Below are 15,300 nucleotides of genomic sequence, written 5' to 3'. Positions count from 1 at the left end.
TGAAGACCCAAAGAGAGAAAATATAGAAAACAATATTGATTTTTCTATCTATGCATTCATATGTACCTCCATGTGAAGACCTTGTTTTACTTTTCAAGCTGAACCAAAAAAAAACCTTCATCTTAATAGACTTAAGCCTAAAGTGTATGGCTAATAATGGGCATAACAACTTCATGTTTCAGGCTCAGATCTACAACAAAGAAAAAAGCTCCAGGACAACCAGACAGTTTTTGCAAAACAGATACTACACAGGGAAGAACATCCACTGCAAAAACTGCAACAAGACTGGACATCTATCCAAGAACTGCCCTGAGCCAAAAGTCAGTCCTCATGAGTGCACAGGAGCATGCCGATCTTATACATTGTGCATAAGGACATAAAAGGTAGTTACTTTGTATATTCTTGTGTGTACACAGAAGTTGGTACCCTGCTTTCTTTGTGGTGCCCCGGGTCACCTGGTGATTGAGTGTCCCAATAAGCACTGCAACAACTGCGGACACCCTGGACACCTGTTCAACTCCTGCAGCGAAAAACCCTACTGGTACAAGCAATGCCACCGCTGCAGCATGAAGGGGCACTTTCTTGATGTAAGTGTTTCATTGTGTCAAATGCCTGGGTATGGGAGAACAAAAGGCAAACCTGTACAAAATATATAAAGATTGTAGACTGCTCCATGAGCCTGTTTAGTGAAATTGTTCATGCACTTTTTTAACGGGCATACTGCGGATGACATAAACAACACTTAATGGTTAGTAAGGGTGAGACACGGGCCTGTTGTATGGATTTTTCATTTTTTTTACCCCCCTGAAACCTGCACTCTGTGCAGTTAGTGCCATTCAAGTGAAGCTGTTAGAAATGGGGAAATTAGCATCTTACAGGCACTTGCGTATCACCTGCACATCCCGCCCCTGCAGCATTTGCGCAAGGTCAATAAGGAGCCAGTATGCACACCTTACCAACGTCTTGAGTGTGGTGTAAGGGCACCGTACGAAAGCATCACCTGTACATCATAAGTGTGTGCAACTTACACTATCCTTACTTCACGAGACAGGGCACGAGCAACCCAAAACCTGGCACACCTGTATGGGTCAACCCCCTGTACGTGTGCTTGTGACTAAGGCCCAAAAAACTAAGATGCCCTCATTCCTGCTGGAGAAAGATTCAGCAAACTGGCTATACGTTCAGCCACAATTTGACACAGCTAGTCACATACCTTTTAACTTGGTCAGAATGAGAATATTTTAACAAATGATTGAAAAAAAGGGGAGAAACAGCTATGTAACCAAGAGTTTTGGAGAAAACTTTAGAGAAAATCAAGAAATGAATCCTTTGTGCCACTTGGGGTTTTATAAACTAAAGCAATAAATTGTCAGAATTTGCTTTAGGTGCTCAGAGCTTGTTTTCAATTTTTGTACATTATTTTACCAGTTCAACAGGTCTATGTGAATAGTTTAATATTTTATTTGTTAGTGAGCGAGCTTGAAAGGCGCTGATGCAGGATATGAGCTCATGCTTAGTAAGTGGTAATATGAGTGGAACTGCATTTGGAGAGTTCCTGTCACTCCACACGGGGGGAACTATGAATTCGCTTTGAATAAACACATTAACTAGCATATCTGCCCCCATTTCTCTCACTTACTCCCCCAGCCCCCCCACTTTCTTTGGCAGCAAGGGTCAGCACACACTGCTGTTCATATTAATTAATACACTCCAGCAATTACAGCTTATTTGAATGTCTGCCATGTTGTGAATTCCAGATGTAGGCTTGGTTACAAACTAACGTACGCAGTTGCAACATAAGGCCAAACCAAGTGTATGGAGTTGTATTCAATTGTAAAATAAAAGCCACACAAACAGATATGTTTTGCATCAGCAAACCTAGATTATGAACTGTAAAAACTACTTTGCACATTCATTTTTGTGTAAATAAAATGCGGCTGAAAAAAAAAGGTTTGCAGCTGTAAAAATCTTTTGCACACTTCCAATAATGTTTTACGTCATCAGAAGGCTTTTTTGTGGTCCCCAAAACAGCCCATACACAAACACGAGTGACTTTTGTGTTTCAATACAAATGTTTTGTCTAAATTTAAAAAACAAAAAATTCAACGGTTGTTTTTTTATTGAAAAATGCATGAAAATGTGTCTGCTCTTTAAGCCACTTGAGCAAATGTGTCAAATTTCCACATTCAATTATAAAGACATCATTTATAAATTGTCTTCTTTTTCTAGCACTGTTTTAAAATACTTCATAACCACACAATGGCTGCGAGTTGATTGTGAGTCAGTGAGTTAATTGCAAACAGACAGAACAAATTTAGTTTAAACAGAAAACATCATACTGTCTGTATATAACATCAAGAAAAACTGATAAATGTAAGGTCTAGGTTTATTCTTAGCTACGTTTTATAATAAAAAAACTATTTGTTTTTGTTGTATTAGTTCATTGGAAAAGTCACAAAACTCATTTGTGTATGTATCTGATTTTGCTGTAATTTTTAATAAATAACACACAGAGCTCATTTCAAATGTATATATTTTCTAACGGTTGACAGTAAACCTCTGTGATATTACCTGCATACACAAGCTGCTTTACTGTGAACCAAATATTAGATTCAGTATTTTTCATGTAACCTAATTTTCCTCATATAAATACTTATATTTGGACACGGGAACTTTCTCAATTAAGTACATCGATGTAAAACATAAAAGTTTAATTCCTCCAAAACTGTAGATATAATTGTAATTTTTAACCGTTTTTTCTGTTGACATACAATAACCTTAATGTAAACAAACATTTCAAGTAATTTCCATGTCACTTTGTTCATTGAGAAATTTGTTAAAATAAAAGTAAACTTTAAGTGGAGTGATACAAAGCTCAAAAAAGGCTACATTCAAATGGCATTTTCTTCATATGACATTTCTAAATATTACATGTCTGCATAGTATATCTGAAAGTTCCCATATGGAAAAGGTTTTACGTCACCATATTTTGCCTGAAAACTATTAAAAATCAGATGAGGACATTTATCATTTTGACAATTTTTTCCTTACATTGGTTTATTTAGATTAGAGTACTATGTGCTAACCACTCATTGAAGATCTTGAGGGGTGGCTGGTTTGATGAATCCCTTTTTATGATTCATTTAACAGCATCCATAAAAATTTGTTTGACAAGATGATTGGCAGTAGGTAGTAATTCCAAATTTTAGGAAGAAAGTGTACAACAGGAGGGAAGGAAAGGCAATTTTGCAATGATCAGACACATTTTGGAATCCAATTAGCTATTAAAAGGTGGGACACCAATTGGCAGGTGATGCGATAAAAGTGTTGATTAGTTGAGACAATGTTTATGTCAGTTGAGGTTGTAACTTGAGTTTGTGTCTGCAAATCTGAGTGAGCAATCATGAAAATTACAATTGTGTGTGTATTTGCTGTTGAGAGGACCTAATGGAATTTTTTTTTGCAGGTATGCAAAACATTTTTACAGCTGCAGTTTTTTTCATTTTCTTTAACACGCACTTGAATGTTTTTAAAGGTGTAAATCTTGTTTTTACGTTGAGGCAAATGGGTAAATTGCTAAACAATTACAGATATTGCACTTGCAGGTATTTATTTACAGATGCACAATTCTTGTTTGGACTTGTGTATGGGCTTTTTTATTTTTTTGATACTATACCAAGATACTTATGAAAGGAATGTAACTTTATAATAAGGTTGATCAATGAAAATGATCTCCCTGCAGCATTCTTTACTTGCCACATTAACACAAACTGTATAGAATTGGGAAAAGTGTATGTAGGAATATGCATGCAGCCATTCACTCCTGGATTTAATTTTTTTTGTCTTGCCCCGGTCTCCCTCTCCGTCAGTCATTCATGTACTGTGCTCTGTGTAACGGATGAGTAACCAGGTGAACACCAGAGGGAGAGGGTATACCAGGACACGCACAACCCAATTTTTCTTTCTCCTTACCTCTTTCTTTCCCACAATCTTTTACCCATTCTTTCCCATCACCTCATCCAGATCCACGTGCTCTCTTTCTCCCTGACATCTCCTCTGCATATTGTTCTCAATAGTAAGCAAAACACCAAAGTTTCGTTGCATTGTAATTACTCTTCTCCTCTAGTGCAAAACTTTTTTTCTTTTTTTTCTTTTTATCTTCTACTCACAAATTATACAGAAAGCATTAGTATGTGTGTTTGTTAGAGAAAGAGTCAGGTCTCAGTCCCCTGGGCCTTTCTGTGTCTCTCATTAAAGACAGACGGTTGATGGAGCGCGAGTGTGTCGCTCGCCTCGCCTGTCGCCCTCGACAACAACACACTACCCTGGCGGTCTGGAGGGACGGAGCAAATGGGAGGGTGGAGGGGTTGTTAAAAAGAGTTAGATGAGAGGTGGAGAAAAGATACAGCCGTCGAAATTCAGATGAGCTTTTCTGTGCATTCAAATCCAGATATATTGGATTAAAACAGTACCGACCTGTCTGTATCATCTGCAGGATTTAATGCAGGCCAAGTTAGGCATCTTATAATGTGGTTGGTATTGACAGATAGTTTGTTGCAAAACTTTAGTATACGCAAGAGTAAAATATACATAAAATCACAAAAAAGGCTAAAATTGGAATTGTTATTCACGCTGCCTTTCAGTCAGTAGATCTGGAAGTAGATCAATCTTGTTGCTTCGGCGGCAGTATTTTCAATTTCCCAGCAGGAGAGGCAGTGGTTGGTGAAGGATGTTGGAGCACTTAAAGGAAGAGCGTGAAGAAACCCCAGAGAAAATGCGTTGGCCACACCGCCAGAGAACAACTGGATGCCTTCCTAGCTGACTGAATGACTGACTTCAGGGTGACTTGTTAAGAAAATACCGATAAAACCGAGGCATGAGGCTAAAGAAGAGATGTGTGCTTCTTGAAGTATTTTTAAAAACTTGCCATTTTGTCAGACTAAAACCATAGGGGCTGGATATCACTACCAAATACTACAAAATGCAATATTTTTAGGTTTACAGTTATTTTCAATTTGAGTACAAATCTTATTTTTACATTTCATATGTATGTATGTATGTATGTGTGTGTGTGTGTGTGTGTGTGTGTGTGTGTGTGGGTGTGTGTGTGTGTGTGTTTTAAAACCCAGCCCTAATCACTTTAGTGAACAACATATGATGATTATGATGAAATATCTCAACTAAAGTTCTAGCAGAAGATTGACTATATATTTGCTTATTTAATTTATGTATTTATTCTTTAAAGTAAAAAAAGGGGGTCTCTGACATTTCTGGAAATCGGTGCATTGCATATTTCGGCGACACCACTGAAGCGGCATCTCCAGCAGTAAAGTCAAGCTTTTACCTTGGAAAAACCCACACTACTCTTGCGGGGAAATACAAACCTGCTAAAAAGCTTAAAAACATTGGTTTCCTTGTGTAATTTGCACCCCAATCCAGAGTTTTTTGGTCACACGTCTTTGAAAAAAAGATCTGACATTTATAAATTCTTATTTACTCGCAGGAAGATTTTGGTAAAAAAAAAAAACATCTGAGCTCATTTCATCACTTGCAGTTGTACATCTATGATGTAATAAAAAAAATAACCTTGACTTCGTCAGAAATGGAGATTTTAGTCGACCCAGTATTGTAGAATATGTTGTTGTAAGTCATGTGACTCAAATGTAGTTGAACATTTCATAATTGTACTGAAAAAACTGAATTTTTCCTGAATTCAGACAAAAGACGACAAACACGTTTTTAGGGTTTAAAATTAGAACTGCTTTGGAGCTAAAAAGCACGACTGTTAAATCTCGAATTCAAATTTTTGTTTTGTATTGTGTATACACAGAACATGCACTCATTTTGTGTCATACAGCAGTTCTTTGATGAAGGAAAACCATTTTTTAGCCTGTGGTAGGCCTCCAGTTTTGTCTTTTATATTAAGAGCTGCTCTCAAATGGTATAGAATGGAATTTAATTATAGACTCAAGGTTCAAAGGAAAAACATAAGAAATACAGAAGATATCACATTGAATTAAAGTAGAAGTAGAAACAAATTATAAACTTAAAAATATAAGGGCTTTATAAGTTACCCATACCAGTACCTCCACATTGGGGACTACCGTTGTGACAAAGAGTGCTGCGGCTGATGTTGGTGACTTTACTCTTCCAGGCATTAAGGCACCATGAATTACTGTTTCCGTTGAATTCTTTATGAATGCATATTTTATTGTCTCTCTAAAGTTCTTTCTTCTTTATTTTTTTCGTTTTACAGGCATGTCCAGAGATCTGGAGGCAGTACCATTTTACAGTGAGTACGCCAGCTCATTTCTTCAGGGTTTGCTCTCACACAAGCTTTTATTAGCCTTGAGACAGAAAATGAATTTCAGATGAGGAACAGAATGTCCGTCTAATCAGGCACACAGTTGAAAGGACAATAACGGTTCTGATGATTGCTCAGTTTTTTTTAAAGAAGCCGTCTAAAGACAATAAAGTCTCACAAAGAAAATGAGACTTGTATTAACTTAAATTAAGGTCTAATGAAGATATATTTTTTTTAGCATTTTGAACTCCAGCTAAGTGGCGTTGTGGTAGGTAAAGTGTCCGCCCTGAGACTGGGAGGCTGTGAGTTCAAATCCATGGCCAAGTCATACCAAAGACTGAAAATAGGACCCAATGCCTCCCTGCTTGACTCTCAGCAGTAAGGGGTTGGATTTGGGGGTTAAACCACCAAATGGAGTGCGGCTGTTTCTGCGGCCCACCGCTCCCACAGGGGGTGGGTCAAATGCAGAGATCAAATTTCTCACATCTAGGTGCATATCACAACTAATGGGACTTAAATTTGACTTTATCTTCAATTTTGTAATTTGAATTCTTTTTAGTCACCACCAACAAATACAAAACAAGAGAAACGAATCCAAAACAATATTCTATATTTTTGAATGATATCTTTAAACATTTTGATATCTGTTTTGATTTAGTCTTTTTTCAAGCCATAGCTTGAAATTTGTATTGTCACATTATTGTCAACGATTTAACTGTCAAGCAAACTGGTAGCAAAAGTGGGTTCTTCTCTGAGTCGACAAATTCCAAATGTTGTGATTGTTCTTTAAACTCAACAAAGATGAGGATGGCAACTGTAAACATCACCCAAAACACGTCCAAAAAGCTTTTCTTATTTTCCATAAGTGAACTACCGGTATAGCAGATAAACCCCTTAATCTGCAGTATTTTTATTAAAGTTTTAGTTTTGTGACCATCAAGCACAACTTAAAAAGTGTATATTGAAACCATGCAAAGTTAAAAAATAGAGAAAGAAAAAATCCAAGACAGTGACTTAAAATCAATGAGTCGACTGTGATAAGTATTGACTTTGCCTGCAGCAAATGAGGGAAGAAAAATTCTGGAAGATTAAGGTTTAGACAAAAAGTGAGTTGAACCATGTCTCTGTATGTGTTTTTTCTTTTCTTTGAATTCAGTTTAAACCAAAGTGGAGATGTGATATTAGTGGCTCCATGTGGTGTGTGTGTGTGTGCTTAAACAATGTGTCAGAGACTACAAGTCTGCATGACAGTCACCTGGGCCCCATGTCAGCAGGGAAGCAATTGCCATTGTGTGTGTATTTTGTGTGTGTGTGTCTGTGTGTGTTTATCCAAAATTTCCAAATGCAACTGTTTTCCTGGCTTCTTTTGCATATGTGTGTGTGTGTCTGAGTGTGCATCTGAGCTAGGGGATGATATAGACCTCAGCCTAAGAGAAAAGAGCAGCTTGTTTGTCAATTAAAAGACGTGATAAAGCATGAAATGGGCTGCCAACACCACGTGGGAAGAGGGAGTGAGGAAGAGCGAAGAAGAGTGTGTGTTTGCATATATCTTGGCGTGTACTTTTGTATGCATGTGTTGGCGGGGGTCTGTCACTCTCCTCTATGGAGATTAATTAGCAGGGGCTGTCTAATGAAAAGGCAGCATCGTTAGCGTTAGGCTCACACTGTGGGAGAGATGAAGAGATGAGGAGGAAAGAGAAGTGAGCGGGACAGAGGTTCCAGGGGAGATGTTGGTGGCTGTGTCATTTTTGCTGTTTTTGTTGTGGGGACGGATGCTGCAGTCATGAAAAAAAGACCTCTTACTATTCTGGAAGAGGTTGTTCTGGAGGAAAACAGGATCCTTTCTTTGTTGGTAAAGAATAACATGACTTAAAATTCATAAAAAACGCAGGAAGATAATGAAGTTCAAACCGCTAATACGAGAAATTAAAGTTGAGGAATGCTTAGATCTGTTTTTTTAACCTATTTTAGATATAGATTTACTATTTGTTGTGGTTTGACAAGTTGGAAAGTCTTCAATGAAGGTTTAGGAGAAGCAGTATTTCTTGTCTGTCAGTTTATAAAGAATTATAAGATCTTCTTTGAGTGAAAAACACTCAAAGAAGTGGCCGGAATTCTCCAGAGTGGTTGATGCAGCTCCTTCACCCCAGAGATGGGTTGGCCGAAGTGCAAAAATAGGCAACAGCTGTGAAGGAAAACAGACCGTAAATAAGTAATTTTAGAACATTTGACAGTTTCTTCCCACTGGTACAAACCCTTAGCACCATATAGTACAGACGTGGGCACTGAGGGCCGCATTCCTGCATGTTTTCCAGCATACCCTGCTCTGGCATGTTCTAATTGGCTGGACACACCTGAAGCAGGTAATCAGCCATGAGTAGGGCAAGACTATCTGGAAATCATGCAGACACACCGGCCCTCGAGGCCTGGAATTGCCCACCCCTGATATAGTATATAGCTAAAGCTTTTGGACAGATGAGACCACATTTGAACAGTGTGATCATACTGAAACGTTCTACATTTGGCTGAACTACTTCGTGTATCCCTGTACCAGTTTTTATGCATGGTGGTGGAGGAGTGATGCTTTGGGCGACTTGAGAACTTTCCTATTCAGTGTTCCTTCATTTATCGTGAGAGTTACGTTCAAAATATAACCCACAATAGTTCAAATCAGTGAAGTTAGAGAATATCTGTAAACTCCTCACTACAGACTTTATACACTTTTCACAGTCAGACAGGAACGTTTCTACACTTTTATCTCTCGTTTAAACTCTCAAAGTTCAAACCTTTGTTAAAAAATAAGTCCAGTATTAAATAATAAAAAACAAAGACCTGCTTGCAATCAAAGATTTATAAAGATTTGGTGAAGTGAACGCATTCTGTACAGGAGACACAGCATGAAGGAGGTTGATTAACAATGGTAGCAGCCAATCGGGACGCAGAAAACAGTGCACTGTTTAAAAAGAACAACATGGAAAATTGGACTGAAAAAACAAGTCTGTAAAACAGGGAAAGGTGAACTACAATAAAGTGAGGGTACATTGTATACCAGATATGAATCTATCTACAAGTAAAGTTTAGACAAAAAGTTAATGATCCCTGGCTCACCTCAATTACTCTACGCTGAGAAAAAGAAGGTGGAATAAGAAAAATGTTTAGAAATATCTAAACATGAAATAAATCAATATACTTCTGCAGAAGGACATGATACGTTAAGTTCCTGCTACTGAAATTGTTTTCTCACACTGTTCATACATGTATTTTGTCTTTAACACATTTAAGACCTTTTTTTCTTTATCTTCTTTGTTTTATTGTAACTTAACATATAAAATGTAGTTTACGTTTGTTTTTTACTTTTACAGTATTCTCATTTTGAGCCACAAGCAAGAGGAAGCTAACAAAAGTGTCCTGTCCCCTTGCAGGCTGATGAAACCATTTCTGTTCCTGTGTTTCTGTGTGTGTTTGAGTTTGACAGTATGCTTTAACGGGTGGAGGATTGTGACCCAGGTCTAATTGAAGTATTTAAGCCATTTAAGTGCTGGGAACAGAAGGTCGTTACAGATCCAAACTGGCATGGGGGTTAGGGACCCACACCCCACATGAACACATCCGCACTTAAACAAATACACCTCCACACAGGCAAACGCAGGGCTCCTTCTGTTTTAGACAGTCTCATTTTATTCATGATGCTGCTTATGACCCTGAACTCCCCAATGTGAGTGTGTGTGAGTGTGATTGTGTGTGTGTGTTTGGTAGATGTGACTCTGTCACCTTCCGCTGGGCTCAGCCAGGTGTGAAAAGGCATTCTGTCAGACCTCCCTGCTACTGGGTCCATTTATCCTTCGTTCAAAGGTGCGTTTGTGTGTGTGTGTGTGTGTGTGTGTGTGGGTGGGTGTGTGTGTGTGTGTGTGCGTGTGTGTGCATGTGAGCTGCGTTCGGTTATCTTCCGTCAGTGTATGTGTCTGTTTGCACCTGGTTTTCCACTAACAAACCTTTCCCAGCCGCACAGTATAGACCACAATGCCCTGGGGCATTTACTGAGAAAGTACGATACTGACACACTTGGACACACACAAACGTGCTCACTTCTACAAATATATAGAGCAACAAATGGGAGTAATAAGATCTCTATAACCTTTTCATCGTATCTGTGTCAAATGAGTTTGGAGTTTTCCTTCTTTCTCTTTTTTATCTTTAATCGTTTATTTTAAACAATGCTTTTGTTTTGCTAAAGAGCTCCTTTTTTGGCCTTTCTTTCTCTCAGCACATGAAAATAATTTTATGTTAATCAATTAGTTGGACTGAAATCTCAACAATGAAAACGGCAGCAGAAAAATACTGTGAATCTAAAGCCCAATGCAGTTTGATCGTACAGACAGAGTCAAACACTGTCCAAGTCATAATTTATCATCCGTAATGAGCAGGTTACTTTCAAACTGTAGTGCTTTACACATTACATCTTTTATTAAAAAGCCCTTTTCTGTTTCAAAGTTGTAATGCATTACATTACTCCTAGATTAGTTTTAAGTTACTTTCTTGGTAAAATCTGTAGAAGAACAGAACATAAAAAATTGAACTCTAATTCAGGGTTGGTGACATGGTGTAAAAATCACTGATAATAATAATATTGCATATTTTTAGTAAAGAGAAGGCAGCGAGCACACAATCATAAGACTAACCCTCATCTTTCATCAGCTTATTTCAGACAAATTTCTAATTTGAAAATAAAAGACCAAATAGAGAAAACTGATGGCTAAAAACTTGAAATTATTCCACATCGCCTGCAGCAAGAAGACTGACAGCTAATGGCTTTTTGGAAAAAACAGGACTAAACACGTTTATGAGGATCACAAAAATTATAAATGAAATTAAAATGGATCCATGAAACCTAACAGGGCATTTGGTTTGGTAATTTAAGTTGAAATCAATTTAAAAAGCTTGAAGTGACTGACAACAAGCGGAAAAAGATTTGGTTTCTGCATCTTTTTTTTTATTTGTTAATGTCTCGCTGGTTTGAATAATGACATTTTTTATGTAGTTTGTTGTTGTTACTGAACATGTAATCAGCAAAGTATTATTAAAAATGTGATATTAATGTTCTGCACGACTTAATTACCACAAAAAACGTTCTGTGTATCCTGTGCATGCGTGTGTTCTCTCCGGGGACTCCGGCTTCCTCCCACTGTCCAAAAACATGCTTCATAGGTTAACTGGTTACTCTAAAATTGTCCCGAGATGTGAATGTGAGTGTGCATGGGTGTGTGATTGTGGCCCTGCGCCAGACTGACGACCTGTCCAGGGTTTCCGCTTCCTTCGCCCACGAGTGGACGGGATAGGCTCCAGCAGCCCCCTATTAAAAACTTCTGTGATTACTCCTGACACTTTCTATCATACACAAAAGTATGTGTTTGTTATACATCTTGTTCTAACCATGATCTCTTCATTTCAGCTGTTAAACGTTTCTCACTTCATTTTTCTTTAATGAAGTCTTTATGTATGTATTCAATGATAGAGGATTTTAATTGGAGCCTGCAGGTTTCCATACTTTAGAAGCCACGGTTTCTGTTTTTCCCCTGAACTTTGTGCATTTAGCTGACATAAAGTATTTTTTATGGATTAAACTTTGAGCAGAATGCAGAGAACAACATTTATTTAGAGCCAAAATGGAGATAAATTTGTGTTAGGGGGACATGGGCCATTCATCAATGGACAGACTTCATGTACGAAAGGCGAGCGCATAGATATTAGTGACCTACTGTTTCTAAATTGGCAGAATTAATGTATGAAGAGATTCATGTATGTGTGTGCGGGTGGGGGTGTGTGTGTGTCTGCACATACCTGTCACAGTGTCTTGTCCTGCTCTGTAAGCAGGGTTAGGACCAGAGTGCCGCCGTCTGGCTACTACAGGAAGTGAAGGCCGTCTTCGTTTACCATAACAGATGTTTTTAACCCCCCCCCCCACACACACACACACACACACACATACACACACACACACAGACTTCCTGTCACTTGTCAATATGTGGGTCTCCTCAGCCCACCATCAAAGGTATTGTTCGCATGTTGGTTTCAAGTTTTTCCTGCTAAACGAATCAAAAGCACCTTTGTGTGTGTGTGTGTGTGTGTGTGACCGGCATGTTGGAGACAAACAGGAGGAGGGGGCTGGATGTGATGGAGAAGAGCTGTGTGTGTGTGTTGCTGTGGAGGATTGAGTGTATTAAATCGTTGTGAAAGACACAATGAAAGTGAAACTGAGCCCGCGGCAGCTGATTGGTTCAGGTACGTCTGTGTGAGCATTGATTAGCCACTCTTTAGATATCAGTAGTGACACCTGTGTGTTGATGTTTATTGATCTCCTGCCTTGGCTCGCTGTGGTGTGTTTGTGTCTTGTTGGGACTATCACAGCGTGGATGTGTGTATTGATTTCTTCCTCAGGGACAGGTGTGCACGTGTGATGTCTTGGGGTGCCCGTGAAAAACTCTCTGTAACCCTGTTGTTCGACTCCAATATTAAGCCGTTTGAGCTCCTCTCTTTGCCAGCCGACTGCCTTTCTTCCCTTTTTAATTCTGGATGTTGTACTTTTAATACATTCCTTTCTTGCGGCTGTTCTTCAGAAGGTGTGCTAAGCTCACGCGTACTTTTGTTAACCCAAGGTTAGGACATTTTGTCCTTTAAATCCTCTTATTTTCACAAAAAAGAAAATACCATTTCATTATCATCATAGAAAATAAAATCATTTTAACAGAAAGGAATGTCTCAGGTTGTCAATGTCAAATTAAAATACTTAGTACAACAGTTTTCTGTCTGGCTCATTTTTGACCTTTTGAGGGTTTAATTGACGCCAAGAGTCCTCAAGTCTGAAAGTCCTTGAAGGAGACATCAAGTATTCTAACTTATAAAGAAAAAACCTGGAATTTAGACAAAATGTTGATTTATTTCATGCATTTTTTGTAGAATTAACTTAAGCAGATATCCTTTTAGCTATTTAGAAATGATGCATGTTAAACCCAGGTTAAAAGATTTGGTTGACTATAAATCTAATCCAGTTAAATACATTTTACACTCATTCAGAAAAAAAATAATCATATTTATAGAGTGATATTTTGCACACAAAAACTTGTAAAAGTAGAAATCCTAGAGGATTAAATCAACTCACGGTCCATGTTTGCACATAGTGGCAAGCAACCGTCACCTCACTATTTTAGATTAGCTGCAGGATTTTCTGAAGAGCTAATTATCTATCAATTATAGAAGGTTAAAGTAGACTAGTCTTGAAGCAACATAAGTTGTTCTGTATCACTGAGAGGGAAGAAAAAAAGTTTATTTTTGGCATTAACCCCTTAAATAAAAGGTAGAGGTAGACCTGTTTTAATGGGAAGTAAATAAAACAGCCAATTAATCGTTTCTTTTTTAAGTTCTTATGTCAAAATACATCTATTTAAGCTTTACTTTTATTTTTAAGGAGAATATCACAGCATACAAAATAGTTATTTAACACATGCTTATACTTTATAGACTTTAATGACTTCATTTTATACCTTTTTAACATGCATATTAAGGTAAATTTAGGAAAATACAGTTTATCACATGACATAAGAGAACTTTTAGTATAGATAAGAAAATAGATAAGAAATCTACAAAATATTGTTTCTGGGTTTTTTTAAGAAAAGCAAAATGTAATCTTCGTAAAAAAAAAAAAAACATTCTAATAAATGGCCTAACAGCGTTCCTTTAAATGACAAAGAAGGGCCTAAAATGGTCCAATGCAGTGATGCGATCAAATATGGTAAAGAGGTCTTCCAGGTGTAGGCACAATATTCCTATCCGAGGGCCAAAAAGGCCACCATGTGTGTTTGTCACCTGATACCAGAAAATCTCAACTAAAGCTTTTGAAATGATTTCCTCTCAAACTACATTTCATTTGAAGGAGACTTTAAGCAATACAATTTAAAAAAGTTATGGGTTTTTGGGTAAAAGGATCTCCATTAGGGCCATTTTAGTATCATATTCTACTTAGGTAGCATTTTCTTTTGCAAATGTCCTATATTTATTTGTGTTTTAGTGTAGAAGCTGTTCAAGATATCTTTATGGAACAAATCATATCCCTGTCCTCCCAAAATATGACAATCAAATAAATCTCTTAGAGACTAAGTATCCTTCCTGGTGTTAGATTTACAGCAATGTTTGTTTTAAGCCGAAATTGTCATTATTGTGAGATGAATTTGAAGTGTGCATTTAAAGACGGGTCACCCTTCTCATTGTTTGCTTCTCTGACCTAAATTCTTTTCTGTAGTTTACAGAATTAAACTAAGAAAAAGATATCTAGGTTGAAAAAAAAACACACAGACACAAAACAAAGTCTTTCAGTTATTTTGAACTTTTACAAATTCTTTAGTTTCTCTGTGTATCTCTGTGAATCACTGATGTATTAGTAGAAGGATGGCTGTCAGTGTCTTACATGAGGCTCTCCTGTTTGTGGATGCTGGATGGATTTAGACTGCCACTCAGTGGTTAATTCAGCAATTGCAACTTGGTCCCAGTAGACATAAACCACTTTTGGCATTTTTCTTGGAAAAAGAAAATGGTCTTTTCATGATTTTATCTGTTTTAAGTCAAGCAACAATTGTGTGTAGGTTACAGGTAAAGATTGTCTATTTTTAGCATATTTGTCACATCCAATGGAATAAAAAGCACACTTTGAGGAACAGTCACAATAAAAGCAATAAAATTTAAACTTCCTGAAGTATTCAAATAAAGCAGTGTAAAAAGCATCAGACATAAATACCCCAACAGGGGTAAAATAAGGGCTTTACTAAAAAGTAAAAGACATGTTGTTACACTAAATATAACTCAATGCTAGATTAAAAAAATGTAAAGCAAGTACTGGTAAAGGTTGAAGTGCATTATGGGAAAGAGCTGTGCTTGTGCACATGCATTCTAACTTTTATCCCCTGTCAATCAAACCACAATAAAGTCTTCAACTCTTTCTGCTGAGG

At 37.5% G+C, this 15,300-nt stretch overlaps 1 protein-coding gene across 3 annotated transcripts in view; it reads left to right on the top strand.

Moving 5' to 3' along the window:
• Window positions 1-15,300, top strand: part of LOC101170154 (zinc finger, CCHC domain containing 7) — a 58,955-nt gene that overhangs the window by 33,742 nt on the left and 9,913 nt on the right. For all 3 annotated transcript variants that reach the window (XM_011474853.4, XM_020702873.3, XM_011474847.4), the window contains 3 exons: window positions 183-320; window positions 417-587; window positions 6,257-6,292. In XM_011474853.4, coding sequence (XP_011473155.3) covers window positions 183-320; window positions 417-587; window positions 6,257-6,292 — 345 coding nt within the window. The remainder of the gene's footprint in view (window positions 1-182; window positions 321-416; window positions 588-6,256; window positions 6,293-15,300) is intronic.

This window comes from Oryzias latipes, assembly GCF_053564925.1.
Source record: "Oryzias latipes strain Hd-rR chromosome 1 unlocalized genomic scaffold, Olatipes_Hd-rR_3.1 chr1_Y".
NCBI lineage: Eukaryota > Metazoa > Chordata > Actinopteri > Beloniformes > Adrianichthyidae > Oryzias > Oryzias latipes.
The sequence above is the reverse complement of the archived record's forward strand: the minus strand, read 5'-3'. Positions and strand labels throughout refer to the sequence as shown.